The 24,161-nt window shown below is 35.4% G+C and overlaps 1 protein-coding gene across 4 annotated transcripts in view; it reads left to right on the top strand.

Annotated features, from left to right (window-relative positions):
* Nucleotides 1–24,161, top strand: part of DNAJB6 (DnaJ heat shock protein family (Hsp40) member B6) — a 129,877-nt gene that overhangs the window by 98,504 nt on the left and 7,212 nt on the right. For 2 of the 4 annotated variants that reach the window (XM_077151471.1, XM_077151479.1), the window contains one exon: nt 8,483–8,689. In XM_077151471.1, the coding sequence (XP_077007586.1) occupies nt 8,483–8,689 (207 nt within the window). Of the gene's footprint in view, nt 1–8,482; nt 19,219–24,161 lie in introns of those variants that run through there. The other 2 variants (XR_013171314.1, XM_077151464.1) reach the window with 2 other exon arrangements.

Raw genomic sequence — 24,161 nt, forward strand, 5'->3', positions numbered from 1 at the left:
TTCACACAACTGACCCTGTTATGAGGCCAGTGTAGTTTGACCATATAACTACCTATGATCATTTACGTTGGCATGCAGCAAGCAATGGGCATACATGCTGAGGCTGGTTGTCCTGAATCAGCGTTGCTGTTATTTGTGCCATGCAGCTGCATTCTTTTACACTCTTGTCCTGCCTATACATGCCATTTCATGTTCAGTTGTGTATAACGCCTCCATTACTGTTAAACTTAGCCTGTTTAGAAATTGGTTATAACTTGGGCAGGTGATAAATTTAATAGGCCTAAAGTGGTGAAAGTGATATATGTACTTTTTTGTTTGCTTTTTTACATGAGCAGGCACTGGGAATCAAACCCCGGTCTCCGGCAGGCGAGAACTCTGCCACTGAGCCACCCTTGCCCACCCTTGATACGTGTACTTTTAATTCCAGAAGGAAATGAACCGATGATACGTGGGAGTTAAGCTAGATATTATTGCTAGGTGAAAGAATACCGTCTGTTTTTATTTAGAAAATGGCAAATTCTTCAGAAGCCCCACCGTTGTCATGGTGATTGAAAGGCATCATCATTTAAAATAATGGGATAGAAAAAATGTATAGAGGCATATATAGGAATTTTTTGAGCTCTGAAAATAATGAGGCAAGAAGCTAGTGTTCAGTAAAAGTTCATAAGATTTGTTTCATTAGGGAGATCTGTTTTAAAAACAAATGTTTGTAATGTTTCTTGAAGGAATCAACATTGCCAGTTCATTTCTTAAGTTACAGGTGACCTTATTTTTAAAAATACATGACACAGAACCTGTGACTGCTTGTTTAAAGTACTTTGACTAAATAAATTTTTTTAGGGTAGGGTGAATGGGTATATTGTCTAGGTCTAAAGGACTCATTTTCCCTTGTGCAACACCCTGGTACTCCCCTCCCTTCTTTTTTTTTTCAATTTATTTATTAATTAAAAATAAACAAACAACATACATAATCAGTAATTTACAATATCATAACTTAGTTGCATATTCATCATTTCTTAGAACATTTGCGTTAATTCAGAAAAAGAAATAATAAGGCAATAGAAGAAGAAATAAAACGAACACAGGAAAAAAAAAGATTATACCTACCATACCCCTTACCCCTTACTTTCATTGATCACTGGCATTTCAAACTATATTTATTTTAGCATTTGTTCCCCCTATTATTTATTTTTATCCCATATGTTCTACTCCTTTGTTGACAGGGTAGATAAAAGGAGCATCAGACACAAGGTTTTCACAATCACACAGTCACATTGTGGCAGCTGTATCATTATTCAATCATCCTCAAGAAACATGGCTTCCCCTCCCTTCTTGATCACTCTTTTGGTCTAATATAATATGTAGCACTTTGCTATCCAAATTAGCCACCAAATAGAGTCAGGGTTTTTTTAATTGGGCCACACAGAGGGAAATGGTCTGTTCTTTGAACTCTCTACTGCTTATCTGAAACTCAAACTGAACCAAACTGATTGTGATACTATGGTATTCCTCACTATCTGAACTCAGAAACTGAAACATGTAGATGCCTCTGAAGAGGAATCTTTTATTTTCTCCCTCTTTTCTTGGATATGCACTATTTACTACTCTGGCCTTGCCCCCTGCTCCTGAATGGTTCTTACTAGTTTATTTTCTCTGCTGGAAAATTAAGGGAAATTGCATTGGTTTGCAGGGAATCCTGGCAAAAGCTCAGAGTCGGGCATGATGATAGCAGCTAATGGGGTCTGCTGCTTCAAAAAATTTTAAGAGCCTTTGCTGGATGCTTGGATAGGAAGTGTATGAGAGCGCAGAAGAATATATCAAAGGTAGGTTTTAACTCAGTGGCTAAGTTCTCTAAGCTTATGAGAAAGTTTGAACTTGTAGATGTAAGAGTTAATGATTTTTAGTTACTACCATTATTATTTTTAGTTAATCACAATATGAGAGCCTGATCTGGAATCTGATAGCAACACACTCTAACAAAACTACTCCAGTATGAAACAGTTGGAAATTTGAACATTTGAGTACTAGACATTAAGGAAGCATAGTCAGTTCTTAGCTGTGATAGTTGTCCTGTGGTTATGTTTAAAAAATAAATAGTACTTATTTTTAAGAGATACAGTCTGTGGAAATATTTGCATATGAATTGATAGGATGTTTGAACTTAGCTTCAAAATCTCAGAGGAAATAAGTTGAGTCTTGAGTTGATAATTGTAGTATAGTAAGATGAGGCTTGAATGATGGGTACATGGGGAGTGTTCTTTCACTATTCTGACTACTCCAGGTATGTTGATTCCCCCCCCCCCGCATTATTTTTAAGAGTAATAGTTTAGTGGTTACTTATTTAAATATAAAATGATACAGTTTCCTGTAACTCCATGATTTTGAGCTCTTTCTCAACATAAGACAAACTACGTCCTGGAAACTTAAGAATAAATCCACCAAACTGTGGTGCAGATACATTGGGTCATGGACAGACCTAGCCCTTGTCCAGTGAAACAGACAAGGATGTATCATGGAGCAGAATGAAATTTGCATAAATTAAAGCAAGATATTTAAGAGAAATTTTATTTGAGCTGTTTGAAGTTCTGCCCATACTGTTCTTTGCAACTAGAAGTATATCTATAGAAAAGCTTGAGTGAATTCCTTATGGCCTGTTGTACATACTGTTAAGTCTCATTTTAGGGTTTGTATAGGGTTGTTTTGTTTTGCTTTCAAATCCTAGTCCAGCAAACAGAAGCTTAGTCTATGGATCCACATATACTCTTTGAGATTTATTTTCTAGCATAAGCAGACCAGCTCCTTCTTTCATCATGGTGAGTTAGAGGAGGATAGGCAAGGATAAAAGTACTCTAATGATAGCCCAAGTTACTCTCTGGAGACTATAAAATTAATTCTGTCATTTGTTGTCCTACATGCCTTCTCTGTAGCTCTGTCTGCCTAGATGACATGGCTTTGGCTTTGTGTCACTTGCCTGGTTGAACGTTTAGGTTTGAAATATTTAGAGGCCCTAACAGGTGGTGTATTACTGAGTCTGTATTAGGTGTATGTGGAATAGTAGTTCATAACTTGAGGTGCATGTTATAGTCACCTAATAATCTTTACAGAATATCCATACAAAGCTGCATCCTTGATCAGTGAAATTAAAGTCTCTGCAAGTGGGACTCAGGCATCAGTATTTCTAGGGTTCCTTGGGGATTCCAAGATTGATAATGGATTTAAGATGTCAACTGGATTGGGGGTGTGGGGGTGGGTGGGGGTGGAATTGGAGGCAGGGAAGCATGGTTGGTGGAAGAAGAGTTATTAGGTAGATGTTCTAAGATGTTTTCACAATTCCCCTTCCCACATCTTTCCTTTCTCTTCATTTCACTTTGCTTAAAAGCAGTAGGAGACAGTGAGGCTAGATAAGTCTGATTCATTCACACTTTTATCAAATGAAAACTTAGGATGCAACAGGACTTTTCTGATGTTGCAATTGTGAGAGAACTAGAGTCTTTTCACCAGTGTGACAAAAGCATAGGAGGCAGAGGCTGCTGCAGCAGGGGGTGAATGGCCAGTGCTCTTGGTCTTGAAAAATTAAAATGATTGAAGCTGTTCTTGGTGACAATCCTTATTGATACATACAGTTATATTCCTTTTTTCATGCATTAAAAACCAAACAGTTTTAAAAAGTAGTACATATGTCACCAACATCTAGACTATTAGTTTGGGGGATGGAGACTAAATTTCTGTCAATATTTAGTGGTATGCCGTGTGCATAGTAGGTTTAAGGAGAGTCCTTGAACAAATGGATATCAAGTGATTCTTTGCAGTAATTATCCTGGAAGATTTTGGGTAAGGAGAGAAGTTAGTCTTTGGTTTTCATTTTCCCACCTTTTTTTCTTTTCTTCGAATCAGCCTTTGTGGTGCATCAGAAATTATGGGGAAACTTGACTTAATCATCTTTGAATAAAATGTGCCCATCCTCAAAAAGTAAAGATTACTGACTTTGGGTAAGAAATTCCCAGTACTCACAAGCATAATGTGGTGGTGATGGTCCTGCATGGGGTTTGAAGTGATGCACAGAGATCATATTTGTCCTCCTTAAGGAGCAGTCTACTTGGGTAAATGAGGCAAAGCACGTGAAATGGGGTACTAAACTCTGAATGTTCCTACCACTTGTTTCAAAAAGGATTTGCTGTGAAGTCTTAACTAGAGTTAAGTGCAAAAGGAGTTAGGAGTAAGGAAGGCTCCACAGAGGTTAGTTCTGCAGCTTGAATACCGAATAGGAGTGGGGAAGGAATGCTTTCCCAGTGAGAGCAGCAACACAGGTAAGTGTGAACATGGAATGTTCCAAGACCTAAAAAGTTTTGAGCTTTCCATTGGGCAGTAAAGGGAAATAAGTTTGGAATAGGGAAGCTGAGGTTTTGATGATAGTAAATACAAAAACTGCAATCTGGGTTAATCTGTAAAGCCTTTGGCCCCACCCCACCCCTCCAGGAGATGGAATAAAATACTGTTCCGCAGTTACCATGAATTTTAAGATTTAATAGTCTCTCCAGTTATTTGAATACCTTCTTAGTGCTGAATGTATCACAGAGCCCAAAATGTACCTTTTCCCAGAACTGCTTTCCATCGAATTTGGGGAGATAACAAGAAGTTAATCCTAACTTCAAGTGTGTATGTTTTGTATATGTGGTATATTTGGTTTCAAAATATCATGTGTAGCTTCCTAGTAACTATTTTCTAAGCAAACAGTGAGTGAACACAATACTCTTGTAAAGCAGTTCTGAAAATGAGTTTGTTTCTTTACATCTTAGATATGGGAAAGAAAGGTGGCTTAGTAAACAAAACACTGTTGATAGTCTGTCCATATTGAAACCCTGACTTTTCTTGTCTAGATTATGACTTGTTTATGGTCCAGCAAAACTCTGAAATACATGAAACTGTGAAACATTTGTCCAACAGTATTGTTTCAACTTGTAAGCTAGCTCCACTAAACACCCAAAATGATAAAAGCAGATGATAGCTCTCAATAAGCTCCCCATGATGAAAATCAAAACTCAGCAGTTACCTATTCAGATAAATTATTGTTCTTGAAGTAGGGGAGCAGAAGTCTTGTTTGTAGTTGCAGCTGTTGTATGTACAGAATTATAAGTGACAAATTGTTTTTAGAGATTCAGTTTCCCTAAAGCAGAATGGGTGGGGAAAATAAAACCTCTTTTCTCTCAGAAGACATGTCTCTGAATTTACTTGAAACATTCGAAGCTTCATGGCTGCTAGTGAGGTAAGTGAAAAAAGGCAAAGAGTTTTCCCCCAGCTCTAAAGTAAGTAATATTCATGGATTATAATCCTCAACCCTGTACTTAAATCAAAAGGCATCACTATTTATAAAAGCAAAAGGTATTTTTAAAATACTGATGTTAATACAGCATGTTACATACCTAAAGGGTTTTGCTCAAATGTTACACTTTAGTAGGCAAAGTTTTTTTAAAAAAATCATGTCAAAATTATTGTGTCATTCTGCCTAGAGGCAGGGGATGGGCTAGCTGATTTTCAAGGGTTGAACCCAAGGGATCCTAATATTTTGAGTCCTCATTTGACATTTCGTGCTTTTATTTACGTGGGATTCAATTTCTTTTTCCTTCCAAGATGGAAAGAAGCTGAACAAATACATTGGGAATGTCTAATGCTAAAAGAATTTCTCCTTGGTTTCTAGGGTGACTGTGTTTGCCAACAGTAGGGAGCCCCAGTGATGGGGCTGTGACTAATCACCAGGGGGATGGAATGAATCATAGGATCCCAGCCAGGTGAACTTACAGAGAACTTGTGGCCTAATTTCTCTCCCATTCCTCTCCCCTTTCAATTTCATAATAAAATTTTGAAGTAAAATCCCAATGGTCAGTCTGAAGCTTCAGCAGTAAATTTAACAGTAAATTGCATAACACTGTTTATATAGATTCCACTCCCTTAAAGGTCACCAAGAAGCTGTAAAACATGCTTATGTTTTATTTACCATAAAGCTTAATGCTGGGTTTTATATTTCATAGAAGCCTCTTGCTGTGAGGCAAAACTATTTTTTAATTACTATCTCAACTTTTGACTTGGAATTGGACTTTATGCAGGAAATCCCTGGTTAATTTGAGTTTTCCCTTAAGCAGTGTTCTATTCTGTTCTGTGTGGTTCAAAGCTTATTGCACAGTCATTTGTTTTCTTTTAATAAAGTCATAGAATTTTAGATCTGTAAGTGTCTTAGAAACCACCCAGCCAGATTGTTCATTTTGCAGGTGATGAACTGAGTCCATGACTGAAGTACTTTTCAAGACCAAAAATAGGTCCAGGTCTAGGGCTTTAGTTTCTTCTCTGCTAAGTAATTAGATTTGATTTTGTGAGAAATGCAGTGAGATTCTCTTTTCTTTGTGCAGTGTGTCATGTCCAGGATTCTCCCAGGAGTGCATGAAAAGATGTGGGATGGAGTTTTAGAAATGGGGTTAATGATATTCTAAACATTTGATGGTCATGACATCTGTGAATATCATGTGAATAGGATCATCAATCATTTTTGCCTTGCTTGTATAATTTTGCACTTAACTGAAAATAATTTACAGTTGCTTGGTTAAATCCTCCCAAAATAACATTTGTCTGTTCCAAGGGTAGAGAGGTGTGATTTGTATTGAAGATGAACATTTGAGACCTGCTACTTAGTCTTTTTCTTCAGTGGTTGAATGTCTGAATTCCAGAAAACAATTCAACACCTATTTTGAGCACCTACTGTGCTCAGTGCCGTAGGAGATTCAAAGGTTTTAAAAGGCTTACATCTTCCTCCAGTGAATCTGAGACTTAATTTGGAAAACCTCTAAAATAAAAGCCCCAGGATATAAGTTACACAAAGTCTTAGTATTTTCAAAAATGAATTTCTGTATGTGGTTGGGTGAGATTCTCTTAACTGTTTTTAGCTTACCATCACAGTCTTGATTGCCAGTGGCTAATTCTTTCATTTGAGGAGGAACGCCTGAGAGCTATTACCTGTGAGCAGGGTTGGGGGTCTAGTCTGTTCAGTTCAAACACAATTGTATTGATGAGATATAGTTTAATGTAATGATAGTAAAAACTTATTTCAGCTAGGTTCCTTGAGAACAGGCTCTATGTATCTATTTTGCCAGCTCTGTATATCTGGCACTTATGTACTTATTATAAATGGTATTGAAGTAATTATAATTTAAAAAATCACTTAAATTATATTTATTAACTTTAGGAGTATTTAAATAAGCAAATGCTCCTTAATGGCTCAGGGAAATGTGGGAATGAATGAAAAGCCAATATATTGGTTAAACTGTATTGTGCATGAATAAGGATGCCATGGTTCGATGTCCTACCTTAACATTAAAAGGAAACCAGCTTTTCAGATCACTTTCTTAGGGCTCAGAATCTTACATATAATGATCTAGTATTTAAAAGATATTTTATGGTTATTGCACATTAAAAGACAAATGGGCATTTCCTTGTTGCTCCTAACGCACAGAGTTTTTAAAAACTTACAAGGAAATTTTATGTTTGGAGTTTTAGCAGTGCTTTTTTTATTATATATTCTTGAAGTGACTGCCAATAAGAGACTTACAGAGAATCAAACTGGAATCATTCAATAAATATCATTTGTATTTTATTTTATTCCTAGTATCCACCCAATCTGTAAAACTTTTTTATTCTTCAAAAGATTAATAAAATTGCATCTTTCACAATCAAAATTAAGGCGTTTTGAATGCATTTTTGATGCTATTGATTACACGTGTGTGGAAGGATTCAGCTCAGCTGAGAACTTCTAGTATTTTTGCAAGGAGGGTTTGGGAAGCAGATACTGTAATTTGATAGGACGGCTTTGATGGGTATACTTGATTCTTGTAGTAGTAGTTTTCTTATAGGTCACCACCTCTATTAAAACATTTATTTTAACATTAGGTGGAGAGGTAATAAATGTCTTCTGTGTCAGTGACTGTGCACAAATTGTGCATGAAAGTTGCAGGAAAATGAATTCAGTGACGATCCAATGCCTTTTCTTTTCAGAATAATAGCATGAGACTGATTTTGCACAAAGAATTTGTCAAAGATAGTCAGCATTTGGTTTCACTAATCCATAATTGCTCTAGGAAAAAATGCTTCAATTGTGATTTCAAAAATCATTAATCTGCCATAAAGTGTGGGTTTGGGGAGCTCCTTATTTCTGTAGCAGAAATACATTTGTTTTATATATGGCTCTTTTTTTCCTCTTTTCTTCTCCTGGAAGATTGAGTTCAGGCCCCAAAAATACCGTTGATGAAATGAGATTAATTCTTTCTCCTATTCCTACTCCAAAAATATGGTAGCTATAGTAGATGGGATCATCTAGGAATGTGTGATTACCTTATGACTTTGAACTAAGAGAAGTGTATATTCCATTGATTTTGAGTAGAATGACACCCTTTTCCCAGGATGCCAAGATCACTTTCTCTCTTGAATTATATGCTTTCAGGTGTGGCAGATGAAGAAGCCTTTGCAGAAGAATGCAGGCGAAGAGGACAAAGTGCCCTGCCTTCCCAGCCAGCCAGTGTCCATTCGCTGAAGTCTCACAGACCTACCACTTTACCCAAACATGTATCTAACTATATTTGTGAGGATGATGATGAGCAAGATAAACCTCAGGTCACCAGCAACTGGGATCCCTCCATTTATTCAGCAGGTGTGCAAAGGGAGACTAATATGGAGCATACCAAGAATGATACTTCCATTAATCCAGAAAGAAAAAGAGAGACAAAAACATCCCTATGCTGTTGTGTTCTGACCTGAACAGAATGAGGTTGGGGGAAACTTAGGGAGGAAGAGCTGGTGAAAGCTGTTAAGAGCAAAATACTGAATAGGAAGTTTGTATGTTCTTTGCTTAGCTCCCAGGATATCTTGCAAGAGATTTTTAACTTCAGTGGCTCAAAGCTTCCCCCATAATTAAAACGGGGTCACAGTTTTATGTGTATGAAGTGTATTGTTGTCATAGGCAAAGGATAAAAAGTACCACATAATTGCAAGGTACTTAAAATACATGCTCCAAGTTTTTGACCTTTTAGAGCTTTCAATTTAGTGTTGGAGATCTCTTTAAATTAATACCTGACACATGCCCCAGAGACCAAGCACTAAACTGTTGATAGCTTATCCAAGAGAGGGGATGCAAGTGGAAGAGGATTCTTCGTAAGACGGTGCCTGGATTAGACTCTAAGTGGAAATCTTGTAACTAGGGCATTTTGTGCCAAAGTTTTTTGTCTTTCTTTAATACCCTTCTTATCCTTAGGTAATCAGCATTACCATTCTGTGCCTTCACTTGTGTTTTTAAGAAAATTACCACCGCAGTCAGATCCTATGGAAAAAGTTTGATCTATGCTATTCTCCCTTCAATCACAGATGAAGTTTGAAACCTTAGGTCTCTTTCTACCTCTTAGAGCTGCTACAGGTGTTAATGACCTCATTTATCTAGAGTGCAGGTTATATCCTCTTCAAGGTTCTTGACTTAAGTTTTCTTATCTGGATGGGTCTGTGAAATGAATCCACCATAGTCAGTTCTTAATGGTGTTTGAGGGTGTGGCTGTGCATATAGGTTTGACCATGACTGAGTTCTATCTAAGCCAACTATAACTTTTGCTTGAGTTACTCATAAGATTGAAGATTTATGCCCATCCTTGTAAGTAGCTGAGTTGTCTATTAGTTTTTGTTTGGAGGAGTGTGTTGATATTTGGTGTTCTGTATTAAGCTTACTTTTAAGTATATTTAATGAGATTAATTCTGTGGACTTAGGACAAAATTATATTATCTAAAATAGTATATCAACAGACTGAGGTTCTATTCATTTCCTTTCCCAGAACTTTATATTGGAAAATCAGTCCCGTAAAGTTTCTTACAATCAGTCTCTCCTGGCCCTTCTCTGATAAACCAGAGTTTGAATATCCTTTACCAAATTGTATGTTTAGGTGGACAAAAGAACTGTAACGTTAATAGCAATGATTTGCTCTAGTGACCCATTTTCCTCACTGAAGGTTATAGTGTTTTCCTGGGGCTTTGTGATGACTGACACTGCAGCCAACTGCAGTGATGCTGCCGGCACAACTAGGCTCTGTGGTGGAGAGTTGCCAACAAAAGCAGATGGATAATTTGGAGACATTAGCCTTTTCCTGTGTAATTGAATGAAAAATAGAGACAATTGCAAGGGCTGGATGAGTACAAAATGAATTAAATTCTGCATTGAATGGACTTCCCACAACTTAATGACAAATTGAACGGTTTGAAAGTAGATTGGGAGAGGTACTATTATATTTAGGTTTTAGCAAGGAACGGAAAAGAGTAGTAGATTGAGTTTCCCTAAACAGATGCCACTTTTAGTTATTTTAAAGAGCTAAATTCATTTGAGGTGGGAGAACACCATAAACCTGACAAACTATGTCATAATTTCTCAGATCCCAGGAATAAGGTGTGTTGAAACAGGACTATCTGCTGGAGTCTCCTTTAAATAAAATAAGCTTATTGGAAAGGAACAGTAAACGTTGCAAGCAGGTAGGGTCTGAAAGGGCATATACATATTTCAAAACTAAGCACATGCCTGCCTCTCAGTTATAGGCATCTATTTGCATAGATTCCCAACAACCATGCTTTGTTGGATGAAAGATACTTGCCCCCAGCAGAAGAATTTGGGCAAAGTAGGAATTAGTAAGTAAAAGTAGAAAAGTAATTCTCAAATCTAGTTGTTTTGTCTGTTTTTGTTCCCTTACTTCCAACTACAAATATATATATTTTTTTTTGAGTGGGGAAAACAACATTGACTTACGAATCCAAACACAAATCCTTATACAAAAAGAGGCAAATGATACACTTTATTTTTACTTGGCTATAGATCAGGTTGGAGGTTAACTTTGTATTCCTGGAATTTTGTCATTTCATGGGCCTATTGGGATGGAAGAGAGTACCTTTGAAGGTTTCTGAGTGCTATCAGAGTCAACCTTTTTTTTTTTTCTTTCTCTTTTTGGTTCTAGTTTCCCTTTTTCAATCATGTTATAAAGTCTTGGAAAGAGTAAAATCATCAGAGTTAAAAATATAATTTTCACACAAATATATAGTCATGCGTTAAAGATTATGTATTTGAGAAGTGGGTTTACAAAACAGTCATGCATAAAATACAGGTTTTTCATATATCTTATTAACACTTTGTATTGGTATGGTACACTTGTTACAATTGGTGAAAGCACATTTGTACAATTAATATTGTAACAATTGTCCATTGTTTAACTTAGGGTTCACTGTGTTGTGCAGTTCACGGAGTCTTAAAATTTTTATTCTAGTTCCATATACAGTGAAGGTTTTTGTTTTGTTTTAAACATCATTGAGGGATATAAAGCTGCTTCAAGGGAAGATTGAAAAAACTTAAAAAAGGAAAATTGGAATAAAATTGTGAACTTAGATACAAAACTGCTCTTTTGCCTTACCTAGCAATAAAACTTTGGGGATTATCTTTTTCCATAAGCAGAGTGATTTGCGTCTGTTCCACAACAGCATTATTCATTCCTTATTAATTAGCCTAGGTGCTAATCAATAAAGAATAAGTTGAAGAAAGTTCTGACACCTCCTGGAGACACATTAGGACTTTTCTGGTTTTTACACTTAATGTCTGATGTTCCAAGAAATCCCTGAGTCACAGAAAACCAAGGTGGTTCATCACCCCATATTCAGATTATACCTAGGCAAGTTTTTTTATGCTTTAGCATGACCTTGAAAGAGCATGCAATAATCTTTTTGCTTTCTTTCCATAGAAGGACATAGTAAGGAATTTACTCACTCAAGCATTGTTCAGTATCTCTGCTTTAGCATTTGACCAATCATTAAACTGTTATAGTACCTGTATGAAATATGTATACACAGCATCCTGTTTGTTTCTAGGAAGTTATTTTTCTAGGCTAAAAATTTGCTGTTACGTGAGATACACTAAAAGTGTTGACTATATTGCTTATGTGAGAATTTCCCACATTTATGGCTTGTCTAATATAATTCAGTATCAGGATATAATTGAAGTAATCTAAGAATGTTTACTAATAAAGACAGCAGTGAATGGCAATTTTATTTTCAGCTAGAATGATTTTATTGCTTAGGTAGCTTGTGTTAGTGTTATAAAGGTGGTGGGATGAAACATAACGCATATTTGACTTGCTGATATTTGCCATTTTGTTGAATGTGCTATTGTGTTAAATAATTAGGCTTTAAAACTTAATCCTGTTTTATTTTAGAGGGTACAGACATTTGGTTTCATAGTGGATGATACGGGAGCCAGTAATTCCTAAAATTTTGAAAGAGAATTAATATTCTTCATTTATGAATTCCACACATGCTATAAAGCTATCAAGAACTTACAGTTAAAAAGGAAAATTAAAATTATTCAACATGAAAAAAATTCATGAATAAAAGAATAAAGTTGATTGTTTAACTTTTTTTTAGTTTGAAGGAAGCACAACTAACCCAGAAATGTTGTAGAATGGTTCCCTTTTTGCAATAGCACAGCATGGAACTTATGAAACTGATTGGTATTTAATCCTATTTTTAGCCTTTGGCAATTCGAAGTTTGTTTTTTTAATGAAGCTAATTTATGAGTTTATACATGTTTCTCTTTTAAGAATCTTCAGCAGTGTTTTTTAAAAGTTCTTCTTGATGAAGGTCTTATTAAAAATTACTCATTTGGGCAAGAACTGTTACCAATTTGTTTAAAGAAGCCTGAAGTTAACAGTTGAATGAATGTCTGTCACTGTGTAATAAATTCTAGGCAGAGCAGGAGGTAGTGGAAAGAACCATCTATGTATTACTTAAATATATTTCATTTGTAGTAAATTCAGGTCAGAGAATGGTTCTTTTTCTTTTCTTTTTTTTAACTTAATATTGAAAAATTTTAATAATATACCTAAGTACATTATAGTGGACTTTATGAACCCCCTCCCACTTCTACAATTATCAACTCAGGGCCAATCTTGTTTCATTTGTTCTGTCACTTGCTGCCCCTGCTCCATATGATTTTTTTTTAATTAATTAATTTACTTATTAATTTTAAAAATTAAGAACAAAAACATTAACGTATCATTCCATTCTACATATATAATCAGTAATTGTCAATATCATCACATAGTTGCATATTCATCATTTCTTAGAATGTTTGTATCAGTTCAGAAAAAAATAAAAAGACAACAGAAGAAGAAATAAAACGATAACAGAGAAAAAAAAAGATTATACATACCATACCCCTTACCCCTTGCTTTCATTGATCACTAGCATTTCAAACTAAATTTATTTTAACATTTGTTCCCCCTATTATTTATTTTTATTCCATATGTTCTATTCATCTGTTGACAGGGTAGATAAAAGGAGCATCAGACACAAGGTTTTCACAATCACACAATCACATCATAAAAGCTTTATCATTATTCAATCTTCCTCAAGAAACATGGCTACTGGAACACCGCTCTACATTTTCAGGCAGTTCCCTCCAGCTTCTCCACTAAATCTTCAATAACAAGGTGATATCTACTTAATGCCTAAGAATAACCTCCAGGATAACCTCTTAACTCTGTTTGGAATTTCTCAGCCATTGACACTTTGTCTCATTTCACTCCTCCTGTTTTGGTCGAGAAAGTTTTCTCAATCCCTTGATGCTGAGTCTCAGCTCATTCCAGGATTTCTGTACTACGTTGCCAGGAAGGTCCACACCCCTGGGAGTCATCTCCCACGTCCCTATCCTTTGTGGGGTTAAGTTTCATATGAACAAACCCCATGACTGGAGGCTCAGCCTATAGCTTTGGTTGTCCACACTGCTTGTGAGAATATCAAGAATTCAACTTGGGGTAGTTGAATTTCTCCCTGTTCTCACCATTCCCCGAAGGGGACTATGCAAATACTTTTCCACTCACTGATCAAATCACTCTGGGATTCATCGGAGCATCACTCTGGACAAACCAACAAAATCTCATGTCCTACCCAAGGTTCCAAGTACTTATGGTGTTTAATCAACATATCTACATAAGTTATATTAGGAAGTGCACTAGTCAAAATATAAATTTTGTGCAAATATTTTTTGCGTTAGTCTCACACATAAGGTGACATTTTAGAGTATTAATTACCATCTATTTTCAGCACCCTGCAGTAATGACATTCCTTTGTTCTTCCTCATGCACAAACATTTTTAAAATTTGTACATTCAGTCACTATTATTATACACTCTAGGCATTCCTAGTTTACACCATCTCAATCTGTATCGTCTATCTTTCTTTCTGATTTCATTTGTGCACCCAGCCGTCCTCCCTCTATCATTCTCACATGTAGCTTCATTCAGTGTATTAACATAATTGTATTACAGTTAGGTAGTATTGTGCTGTCCATTTCTGAGTTTTTATATTCAGTCCTGTTGCACAATCTGTATCCCTTCAGCTCTAATTACCCAATATCTTACCCTATTTCTGTCTCCTGATAGTCTCTGTTACCAATGAAATATTCCAAGTTTATTCACTAATGTCAGTTCATATCAGTGAGACCATACAATATTTGTCCTTTTGTTTCTGGCTAATCTCACTCAGCATAATGTTCTCAAGGTCCATCCATGTTGTTACATACTTCATAACTTTATTCTGTCTTAAAGCTACATAATATTCCATCGTATGTATATACCACAGTTTGTTTAGCCACTCATCTGTTGATGGACATTTTGGCTGTTTCCATCTCTTTGCAATTGTAAATAATGCTGCTATAAACATTGGTGAGCAAATGTCCATTTGTGTCTTTGCCCTTATGTCCTCAGAGTAGATACCTAGCATTGGTATTGCCAGGTCACATGTCAATTCTATATTCAGCTTTTTGAGGAACCGCCAGACTGCCTTCCACAGCGATTGCACCATTTGACATTCCCACCAACAGTGAATAAGTGTGCCTCTTTCTCCACATCCTCTCCAGCACTTGTCATTTTCTGTTTTATTGATAATGGCCATTCTGGTGGGTGTGAGATGATACCTCATTGTGGTTTTGATTTGCATTTCTGTAATAGCCAGGGAAGTTGAGCATCTCTTCATGTGCCTTTTGGACATTTGTATTTCCTCTTCTGAGAAGTGTCTGTTCAAGTCTTTTTCCCATTTTGTAATTGGATTGGCTGTCTTTTTGTTGTTGAGTTGAACGATCTCTTTATATAAATTCTGGATACTAGACTTTTATCTGATATGTCGTTTCCAAATATTGTCTCCCATTGTGTAGGCTGTCTTTTTACTTTCTTGATGAAGTTCTTTGATGCGCAGAAGTGTTTCATTTTGAGGAGTTCCCATTTATTTATTTATTTATTTATTTTATTTCTTCAGTGCTCTTGCTTTGGGTGTAAGGTCTATAAAACCGCCTCCAAGTATAAGATTTATAAGATATTTCCCTACATTTTCCTCTAACTGTTTTATGGTCTTAGACCTAATGTTTAGATCTTTGATCCATTTTGAGTTAACTTTTGTATAGGGTGTGAGATATGGGTCCTCTTTCATTCTTTTGCATATGGATATCCAGTTCTCTAGGCACCATTTATTGAACAGACTGTTCTATCCCAAGTGAGTTGGCTTGACTGCCTTATCAAAGATCAGTTGTCCGTAGATGAGAGGGCCTATATCTGAACACTCTATTCGATTCCATTGGTCAATATATCTATCTTTATGCCAGTACCATGATGTTTTGACCACTATAGCTTCATAATATGCTTTTGAGTCAGGCATTGTGAGACTTCCAACTTCATGTTTTTTCCTCAGGATACTTTTAGCATTTTGGGGCACCCTGCCCTTCCAGATAAATTTGCTTATTGGTTTTTCTATTTCTGAAAAGTAAGTTGTTGGGATTTTTGATTGGTATTGCATTGAATCTGTAAATCAATTTAGGTAGAATTGACATCTTAACTATATTTAGTCTTCCAATCCATGAACACGGTATGCCCTTCCATCTATTTAGGTCTTCTGTGATTTCTTTTAACAATTTCTTGTAGTTTTCTTTGTATAAGCCTTTTGTCTCTTTAGTTAAATTTATTCCTAAATATTTTATTCTTTTGGTTGCATTTGTAAATGGAATTCATTTTTTTATTTCGCCCTCAGATTGTTCATTACTAGTGTATAGGAACACTACAGATTTTTGCGTGTTGATCTTGTAACCTGGCACTTTGCTGTACTCGTTTATTAACTCTAGCAGTTTTGCTGTGGATTTTTCAGGGTTTTCGACATACAGTATCATATCATCTGCAAACACTGAGAGTTTTACTTCTTCCTTTCCGATTTTGATGCCTTGTATTTCTTATTTTTTCTAATTGCTCTGGCTAGAACTTCCAGCACAATGTTGAATAACATTGGTGATAGTGGACATCCTTGTCTTGTTCCTGATCTTAGGGGGAAAGTTTTCAGTTTTTCCCCATTGAGGATGACATTAACTGTGGGTTTTTCATATATTCCCTTTATCATTTTAAGGAAGTTCCCTTCTATTCCTATCCTTTGTAGTGTTTTCAACGGAAAAGGATGTTGAATTTTGTCAAATGCCTTCTCTGCATCAGTCGAGATGATCATGCGGTTTTTCTGCTTTGATTTGTTGATATGATGTATTACAGTAATTGATTTTCTTATGTTGAACCATCCTTGCATACCTGGGATGAATCCTACTTGGTCATAATGTATAATTCTTTTAATGTGTTGCTGGATTCAATTTGCTAGAATTTTGTTGAGGATGTTTGCATCTATATTCATTAGAGAGATTGGTGTAGTTTTCTTTTTTTGTAATATCTTTGTCTGGTTTTGGTATGAGGTTGATGTTGGCTTCGTAGAATGAATTAGGTAGCTTTCCCCCTCTTCAATTTTTTTGAAGAGTTTGAGCAGGATTGGTAGTAATTCTTTCTGGAATGTTTGGTAGAATTCACATGTGAAGTCATCTGGTCCTGGACTTTTCTTTTTGGGAAGCTTCTTAATGACTGATTCAATCTGTACTTATAATTGGTTTGTTGGGGTTGTCTATTTCTTCTCAAGTCAAAGTTGGTTGTTCATGCCTTTCTAGGATGTTTTCCATTTCATCTACATTGTTGTATTTATTAGCATAAAGTTGTTCATAGTATCCTGTTATTACTTCCTTTGTTTCTGTGGGGTCAGTGTTTATGTCTCCTCTTCCATTTCTGATCTTATTTATTTGCATCCTCTCTCTTCTTCTTTTTGTCACTCTTACTAAGGGTCCATCAATCTTATTGATTTTCTCATAGAACCAGCTTCTGGTTTTATTGATTTTCTCAATTGTTTTCATGTTCTCAATTTCATTTATTTCTGCTCTAATCTTTGTTATTTCTTTCCTTTTACTTGCTTTGGGGTTAGTTTGCTGTTCTTTCTCTAGTTCTTCCAAGTGGACAGTTAATTCCTGAATTTTTGCCCTTTCTTCTTTTTTGATATAGGCATTTAGGGCAGTAAATTTCCCTCTTAGCACTGCCTTTGCTGCGTCCCATAAGTTTTGATATGTTGTGTTTTCATTTTCATTTGCCTCGAGATATTTACTAATTTCTCTTGTAATTTCTTCCTTGACCCACTGGTTGTTTAAGAGTGTGTTGTTGAGCCTCCAGATATTTGTGAATTTTCTGGTACTCTGCCTATTATTGATTTCCAGCTTCATTCCTTTATGATCTGAGAAAGTGTTTTGTATGATTTCAATCTTTTAAAATTTATTGAGACTTGCTCTGTGACCCAGCATATGGTCTATCTTTGAGAATGATCCATGAGCACTTGAGAAAAAGGTGTATCTTGCTGTTGTGGGGTGTAATGTCCTATAAATGTCTGTTAAGTCTAGCTCATTTATTGTAATATTCAAATTCTCTGTTTCTTTATTGATCCTCTGTCTAGATATTCTGTCCATTGATGAGAGTGGGAAATTAAAGTCTTCAGCTATTATGGTGGATGTGTCTGTTTCTCTTTTCAGTGTTTTCAGTGTTTGCCACATGTATTTTGGAGCATTCTGGTTTGGTGCATAAATATTTATGATTATTATGTCTTCCTGCTGAATTGTTCCTTTTATTAGTACATAGTATCCTTCTTAGTCTCTTTTAACTGTTTTACATTTGAAGTCTAATTTGTTGATATTATTATAGCTACTCCTGTCCTTTTCTGGTTGTTATTTGCATGAAATATCTTTTCCCAACCTTTCACTTTCAACCTCTGTTTATCTTTGGGTCTAAGATGTGTTTCCTGTAGACAGCAAATAGATGGGTCCTTCCATATGATTTTGAAGGGTTCATGGTGGAGGTTTCAGGAGTTGGACATAGAAACCCATACAAACTTCAAATTCGCTAAATCCTTTAAACTATCAGAGCCCTTTGAAGGGGTGAAAATGCCTGTGGATAAATGAAACAAGTAGGAATAATTTATTTTCATTTGTAAAAAAGATTCTTATAAGCCCCCATCCCAAATGCTATTAATTTTGTTTTTTAATTGAAATGAAGTTGTAATGCTTAGTTATTTGCCTCTAAAGTTAATGGCAATTTTAGAATCATACCCATGAGACTATTATTATATTAAAATTGAAATTCCTTAAAATCAGAAAAGGTATTTTGTTTTTAAATAAGCACATATTTCTTTCATTGAGGTTATGGGCCGTGTTTAAAGTTTGTTTTGCTGATTATTGGGATGTCAGATTACTGTACCTTTGAATGGAAATCAAGTAGATTTTGGATTTGAACTCATTTACCTCAAGATTTTTGAGAACATACTAAGATACAGTTTCTGAAAGACATCGTTTGAAAAAAAGGGATATGCTGGCTGCTTACGGCACTTTAAAAACCCCAGTTCTTTTTTTCCTTTCTAAGTAGTAGTTTCATTTCAGTTAATTCTCACACAGTTACTTACTTTGACTTTCTCTAACTTGCTTTATTCCTATTACACACAGTGTCCTAAATCTCTCCAGGTAAGGAACTCTTCTTATACCAATAGCACCGCCCACCCTCTTTAGAATATGATTAAATAATTTAGGGCTAAGTTCTTATGACTTGATTTGTCCATTCATCAGTTATGGAGGTCGGGGACTCAAGGAAACTTGTAGGATTTATATACCTTTCAAAACTTTCAAACTCAAGCTTATCCATTTTAGAGTTCTTATAGTCTTAATTCCTTCTATTTACCAGATAAGTATATTTTCATTTCTTTCCTCTCAATTTAAGACATATAACAAAAACTTAAGTATAGGGTCTGTTTGAATTAGATAGGGACAGAGATTTTCTGTTAAACTTCTGGTTTTTTTTTTTTAACTTTTTTTTATTGTGGAATATAACATATATACAAAAAAGCAAGAAATTTCCAAGTACATTTTAACAAGTATTTACAGAAAAGATTTTAAAATTTGGTATGGGTTACAATTCCATGATTTTTCTTTTCTTTCTTTTTTTTTTTTCTTCTAGCTATACCAAGACACTGGAGACCAAAGGAAATTTCAATATAATTATTCAGCAGTTATACTCATTTGTTAAATCTTACCTTCTCTGTTATACTCCTCCTTGTCTTTTTTGTGAAAAATAACATATATACAAAAAGCAGTAAATTTTAAAGTACGTCAGAACAATTAGTTGTAGAACAGATTTCAGAGTTTGGTATGGGTTTCATACAGTTCCACAATTTTAGCTTTTTGTACCTAGCTACTCTAAAGTGCTGGAGACTAAATGAAATATCAATATAATGATTCAGCACTAATACTCATTTGTTAAACCCTACCAAACTTATGTTTTTTATAAGACTTTGCACGGGATTTCCCAACCAGATAGAAACGGCTCTAAGGATAAATGAAAACTTTTTCTCAGTTCAGCCCCAAGAATTTGCTTCCATGGTGATGAGACAATTCTGTTCACTTATAGGTGCCTTATGAGGGTGTTGCTACTCTACTAAAACTGTTTGAAGTAGTCAGTTTTTTGGAAGGGGGGAAGAAAACATGGTAGAGAGTAATCATAGAAGGTCTGCATTGTCACTGCCTGAGGTCTCTTGATTGGTGTATGGGTTCTCTTAGGCAAACAGCAAACCTCTTTGAAGATGCTGCATTTTTTCACTTGTTCTAGCTTAATGATCCTAGTGTTTATATGTAACCATAAGCAGAGTTGATGTGACCCACATCCTGCCATGAGCAAAGGTCATATACCTGTGTGTGTTGTCCACCAAATGTTCCTTGTAATTTTGTCATTTGTGCTGGATGTTTTTTAGTTTGTCTGAAGTTCTTTTTCTGTGGTCTTCTTTTTCCGTTCTCCTCCTCAGCATGAGTCTTTTCAATTGTCTTATCCTTGCATTCACAGATTCTTCTGCCATCTCTAATCTGCTGTTGAAACCCTCTTGGAAATTTTTCATTCATTTATGGAGGTCTTCAACTTCAGTATTTGTTTAGTTCCTTCTTAAAATTTTGACCTCTTTATTGAGATTTTCATATTTTTCATTCACTGTCTTCCTGATATCTTTAGGTACTTTCTCTATGTTTTCTTTTATCTCAGTGAGCATATTGAAGATCTTTTATATACATATATATGTATATATATGTATGTATGTAGTTTTATGTATGTGTGTATGTATGTATGTGTGTATATATATATACACACACACACATATATGTATATGTATGTACGTATTTTTATTGAGAAATCTTCACACACATACATTCCATACCGAAGGTCATTTTTTAAGTCTTTGTCCAGGATATCCAAAGTCTGATTTTCTTCATTTATGGTTTCTGAATTTGTATCTTGTTCTTTTGATAGGGGCCACCATTTCCTGTTTCTTTCTCTTGTAGTCTTCTGTTGCACACTGTATGTTTTAATATTTTATTGTTAATTCTAGGATTTTATCCCTGAACCATCTGCTTCTAAAGTTTCTGTCAGAGATTTTCTTGAGTGCCGGGAACTAACAAGAACAAACCAACCAGTGAAAAACTCTTTTCACAGTCTTTGCAAATTAACTCTGAGCTAGTTGGTACTGTCCAGAGTTTAGCTCTCCTGTTATGAAAATCAGCTGGAGTAGAAAGTTAGTTCTTCTTTTCTGAGACTGTATCTTGTTCAGGGCTTGTCCTAGTTGTCTTAGGAAGTCTCCCATTCATTCTCCTCAAAATGTCCCCTGATTTCCCTAATGATTTACTTTTTTGACTCATTGGGTGTTTGAGAATGTTGTTTAATTTCCACATGTTTGTGAATTTCCAGTTCTCCCTTTGTTATTGATTTCTAGTTTCATTCTATTGTGGTCAGAGACGGTATATTTTATGATTTCAGTCTTTTAAAATTTATTGAGACTTGTTTTGTTCTTAACATATGGTCTATCCTGGAGAATGACCCTTGTGTACTAGAAGAATGTGTATTGTATTGAGGGTTGTTCTATATATGTCTGTTAGGTATAGTTGGTTTAAAGTATCATTCAAGTCTTCTGTTTCTTTATTGATCTTCTTCTTCCTAGACATTCTATCCATTATTGAAAGCGGTATATTAAAGTCTAATATTGATATAGTAGGAATATAGTCTATTTTTCCCTTTAAATCTGTCAGTGTTTGCCTTGTATATTTTGGAACTCTGTCATGAAGTGCATATACATTTATAATTGTTGCATCTTCTTATTGAATTGAACCCTTTATCAGTACACAGTGACCTTTGTCCCTCATAACAGTTTCTGCTAAATTATTAAAGTATTAAAGTAAAAAGATTTAGCTGATATTAATGTAGCTACATTAGTTCCCTTGGTTACTATTTGTATAGTATAGTTGTTTTTGGTTTTGTTTTTTTTTTTCATTTTCAACCTGTTTGTGTCTTTAAATTTAAGGTACAACTCTTATAAACAACATATATAGTTGGGTCATGCTTCTTTATCCATTTTGCCAGTTTCGCCTGAGAGTTTAATCTGTTTACAGTTTAAGTAACTACTGATAATGCAAGACTTTCTTCTGCTATTTGCTATTTGGTCTTTGTAAGTCTTATACCTTTTTTGCCCCTCAATTCTTCTGTTAATGCCTACTTTTGTATTAGATTTTTGTGGTGTACAGTTTTGAGTCCTTCTCATTTCCTTCTGTATATATTTTTCAGATATATCATTTGTGGTTATCATACCCCTTACCTCTTCCTCTCATTGACCACTAGTATTTCAATCTACCCGATTTTTTTATCCCTTATCCCCGCTATAATTTATTTATTTATCCCTATTTTTTTATTTGTCCATACCATGGATAAAAGGAGCACCAGATACAAGGTTTTCACAACTACACAGTCATATTGTAAAAGCTATGTCATTATATCATTGTCTTCAAGAATCAAGGCTACTAGAACACAGCTCAGCTGTTTCAGGTACTTCATTCTAACCACTTCAGTGCAATATAAACTAAAAAGGGATGTCTATATAATGCAGACGAATAACCTCCAGGATACCTCTCAACTCTGTTTAAAATCTCTCAGCCACTGAAACTTTATTTTGTCTCTCTTCCCCCTTTTGGTCAAGAAGACTTTGTTAATCCCATGATGCCAGGTTCAGGCTTATTCTGGGAGTTCTGTCCCACATTGCCAGCGAGATTTACACTCCTGGGAGACATGTCCCACATAGTGGGAAGGGCAGTGAGTTCACCTGTCAAGCTGCTTAGAGAGGCCACATCTAAGCAACAAAAGAGGTTCTCTGGGGGTGACTCTTAGGCATAATCTTAAGTAGGCTTAACTTTTCCTTAGAAATAAGTTTCATAAGGGTGAACCCCAAGGTCTAGGGCTCAGCCTATTGAATTGGTTATCCCCACTGCTTGCGAGAATATCAGAAATTCCCGAGATGGGGAAATTTAATATTTCCTCCTTTCTTCTCAGTCCCCCACGGGGACTTTGCAAATACTTTTTTATTCTCTGCCCAGATTACTCTGGTATATCAGGGCATCACACTAACCTGTACAGACCAACAAGATCTCACTCCCTTTTCAAGATTCCATGTACTTATGGTGTTCAACTAAACTGATCGTAACAAATTGAATTTGATAATGTGCTACCTAAAATATAACTTTGTACTAAATAAACATCTCTGCCTTTGGTCTCACACAGAAGGTGAAGTTTTAAAATATGGACCATGTCATCTGATTTACCTTAGTCCTATTCAGATCAGCTTCATTAAAATCTCTAGTTGAAGTCAAATTACTTTTTCAACTTTGTAAGTAGTTGCTGTATATTAACACTATTAAGGTATTAAAGTAAAAATATTTAGCTGATATTAATGTAGCTACATCAGTTCCCTTGGTTACTATTTGTTTGGTATATTTTTTCCCATCTTTTCACTTTCAACCTATTTCAGGGAGTAACTAGGTTATATACAAATAGCTCAGTATCTCAGAATCTAGAAATAATAGTTATAACTCCTGAACATATGTGGCTGCTATAAGAGCTTATAATCTAGGATACTTTACAGTAGACCCAACTTGATAACCCATGTTTTCAACTACAGTTCTCCAAGTCTGTTTTTGAAGTTATATTTTCTTGATTTGACACTTGCCCAGTGACTGTAACCCTTTAACCTTAGGAAGTTATGAGGAAGATTGGTTCTAACAGTTTTTGCTAGTTCAAAGTTTCTGTGGGGGAAGGGAACCCTGGATCATCTTACTCTGCCATCTTGGTCAAATTGACTGTGATCTTCTAAATACTCAAAATGGCTTCTGGGAGAAGTAAAATTTTGTAAGAAATTAATTCCTCAGCTTCTCTGTGCTGTGACAGTACGATGGTCTTCTGAGAAGGAGTCAGGGTAGTATGACTTGGTGGGCTGTGCTTAAAATCCTAATTTGGCTTTGCTTCTCTGTTTTCTTTTTCTAAAAGAACCCATTCTTTATTTCACCATTGTTTTTGAATATTATTTTTTCCTTCAAAATCTTATTGTCTGGTCTCTATTGGTTTCTTTTTCTTTTTTATTGAGAATATATTGTATAGTCACATATATGTAATCATCCAAAGTGTACAATCAGTGGTTCACATTATCACATATAGCTATGAATTCACCATCACAATCAAATTTTGAATATTTTCATTACTCCAAAAAGAATTTTTTTTGAATAAAAAGAAAAGCAAAATAGAACACCCAAAAATCCCATCCCCCTCATCCCCTCCTATGTTAATTTTTTGCCTTTATTTTTTCTTACTCCTCTGTCCA

Source organism: Tamandua tetradactyla, chromosome 1 (assembly GCF_023851605.1).
Source record: "Tamandua tetradactyla isolate mTamTet1 chromosome 1, mTamTet1.pri, whole genome shotgun sequence".
Classification (NCBI taxonomy): domain Eukaryota; kingdom Metazoa; phylum Chordata; class Mammalia; order Pilosa; family Myrmecophagidae; genus Tamandua; species Tamandua tetradactyla.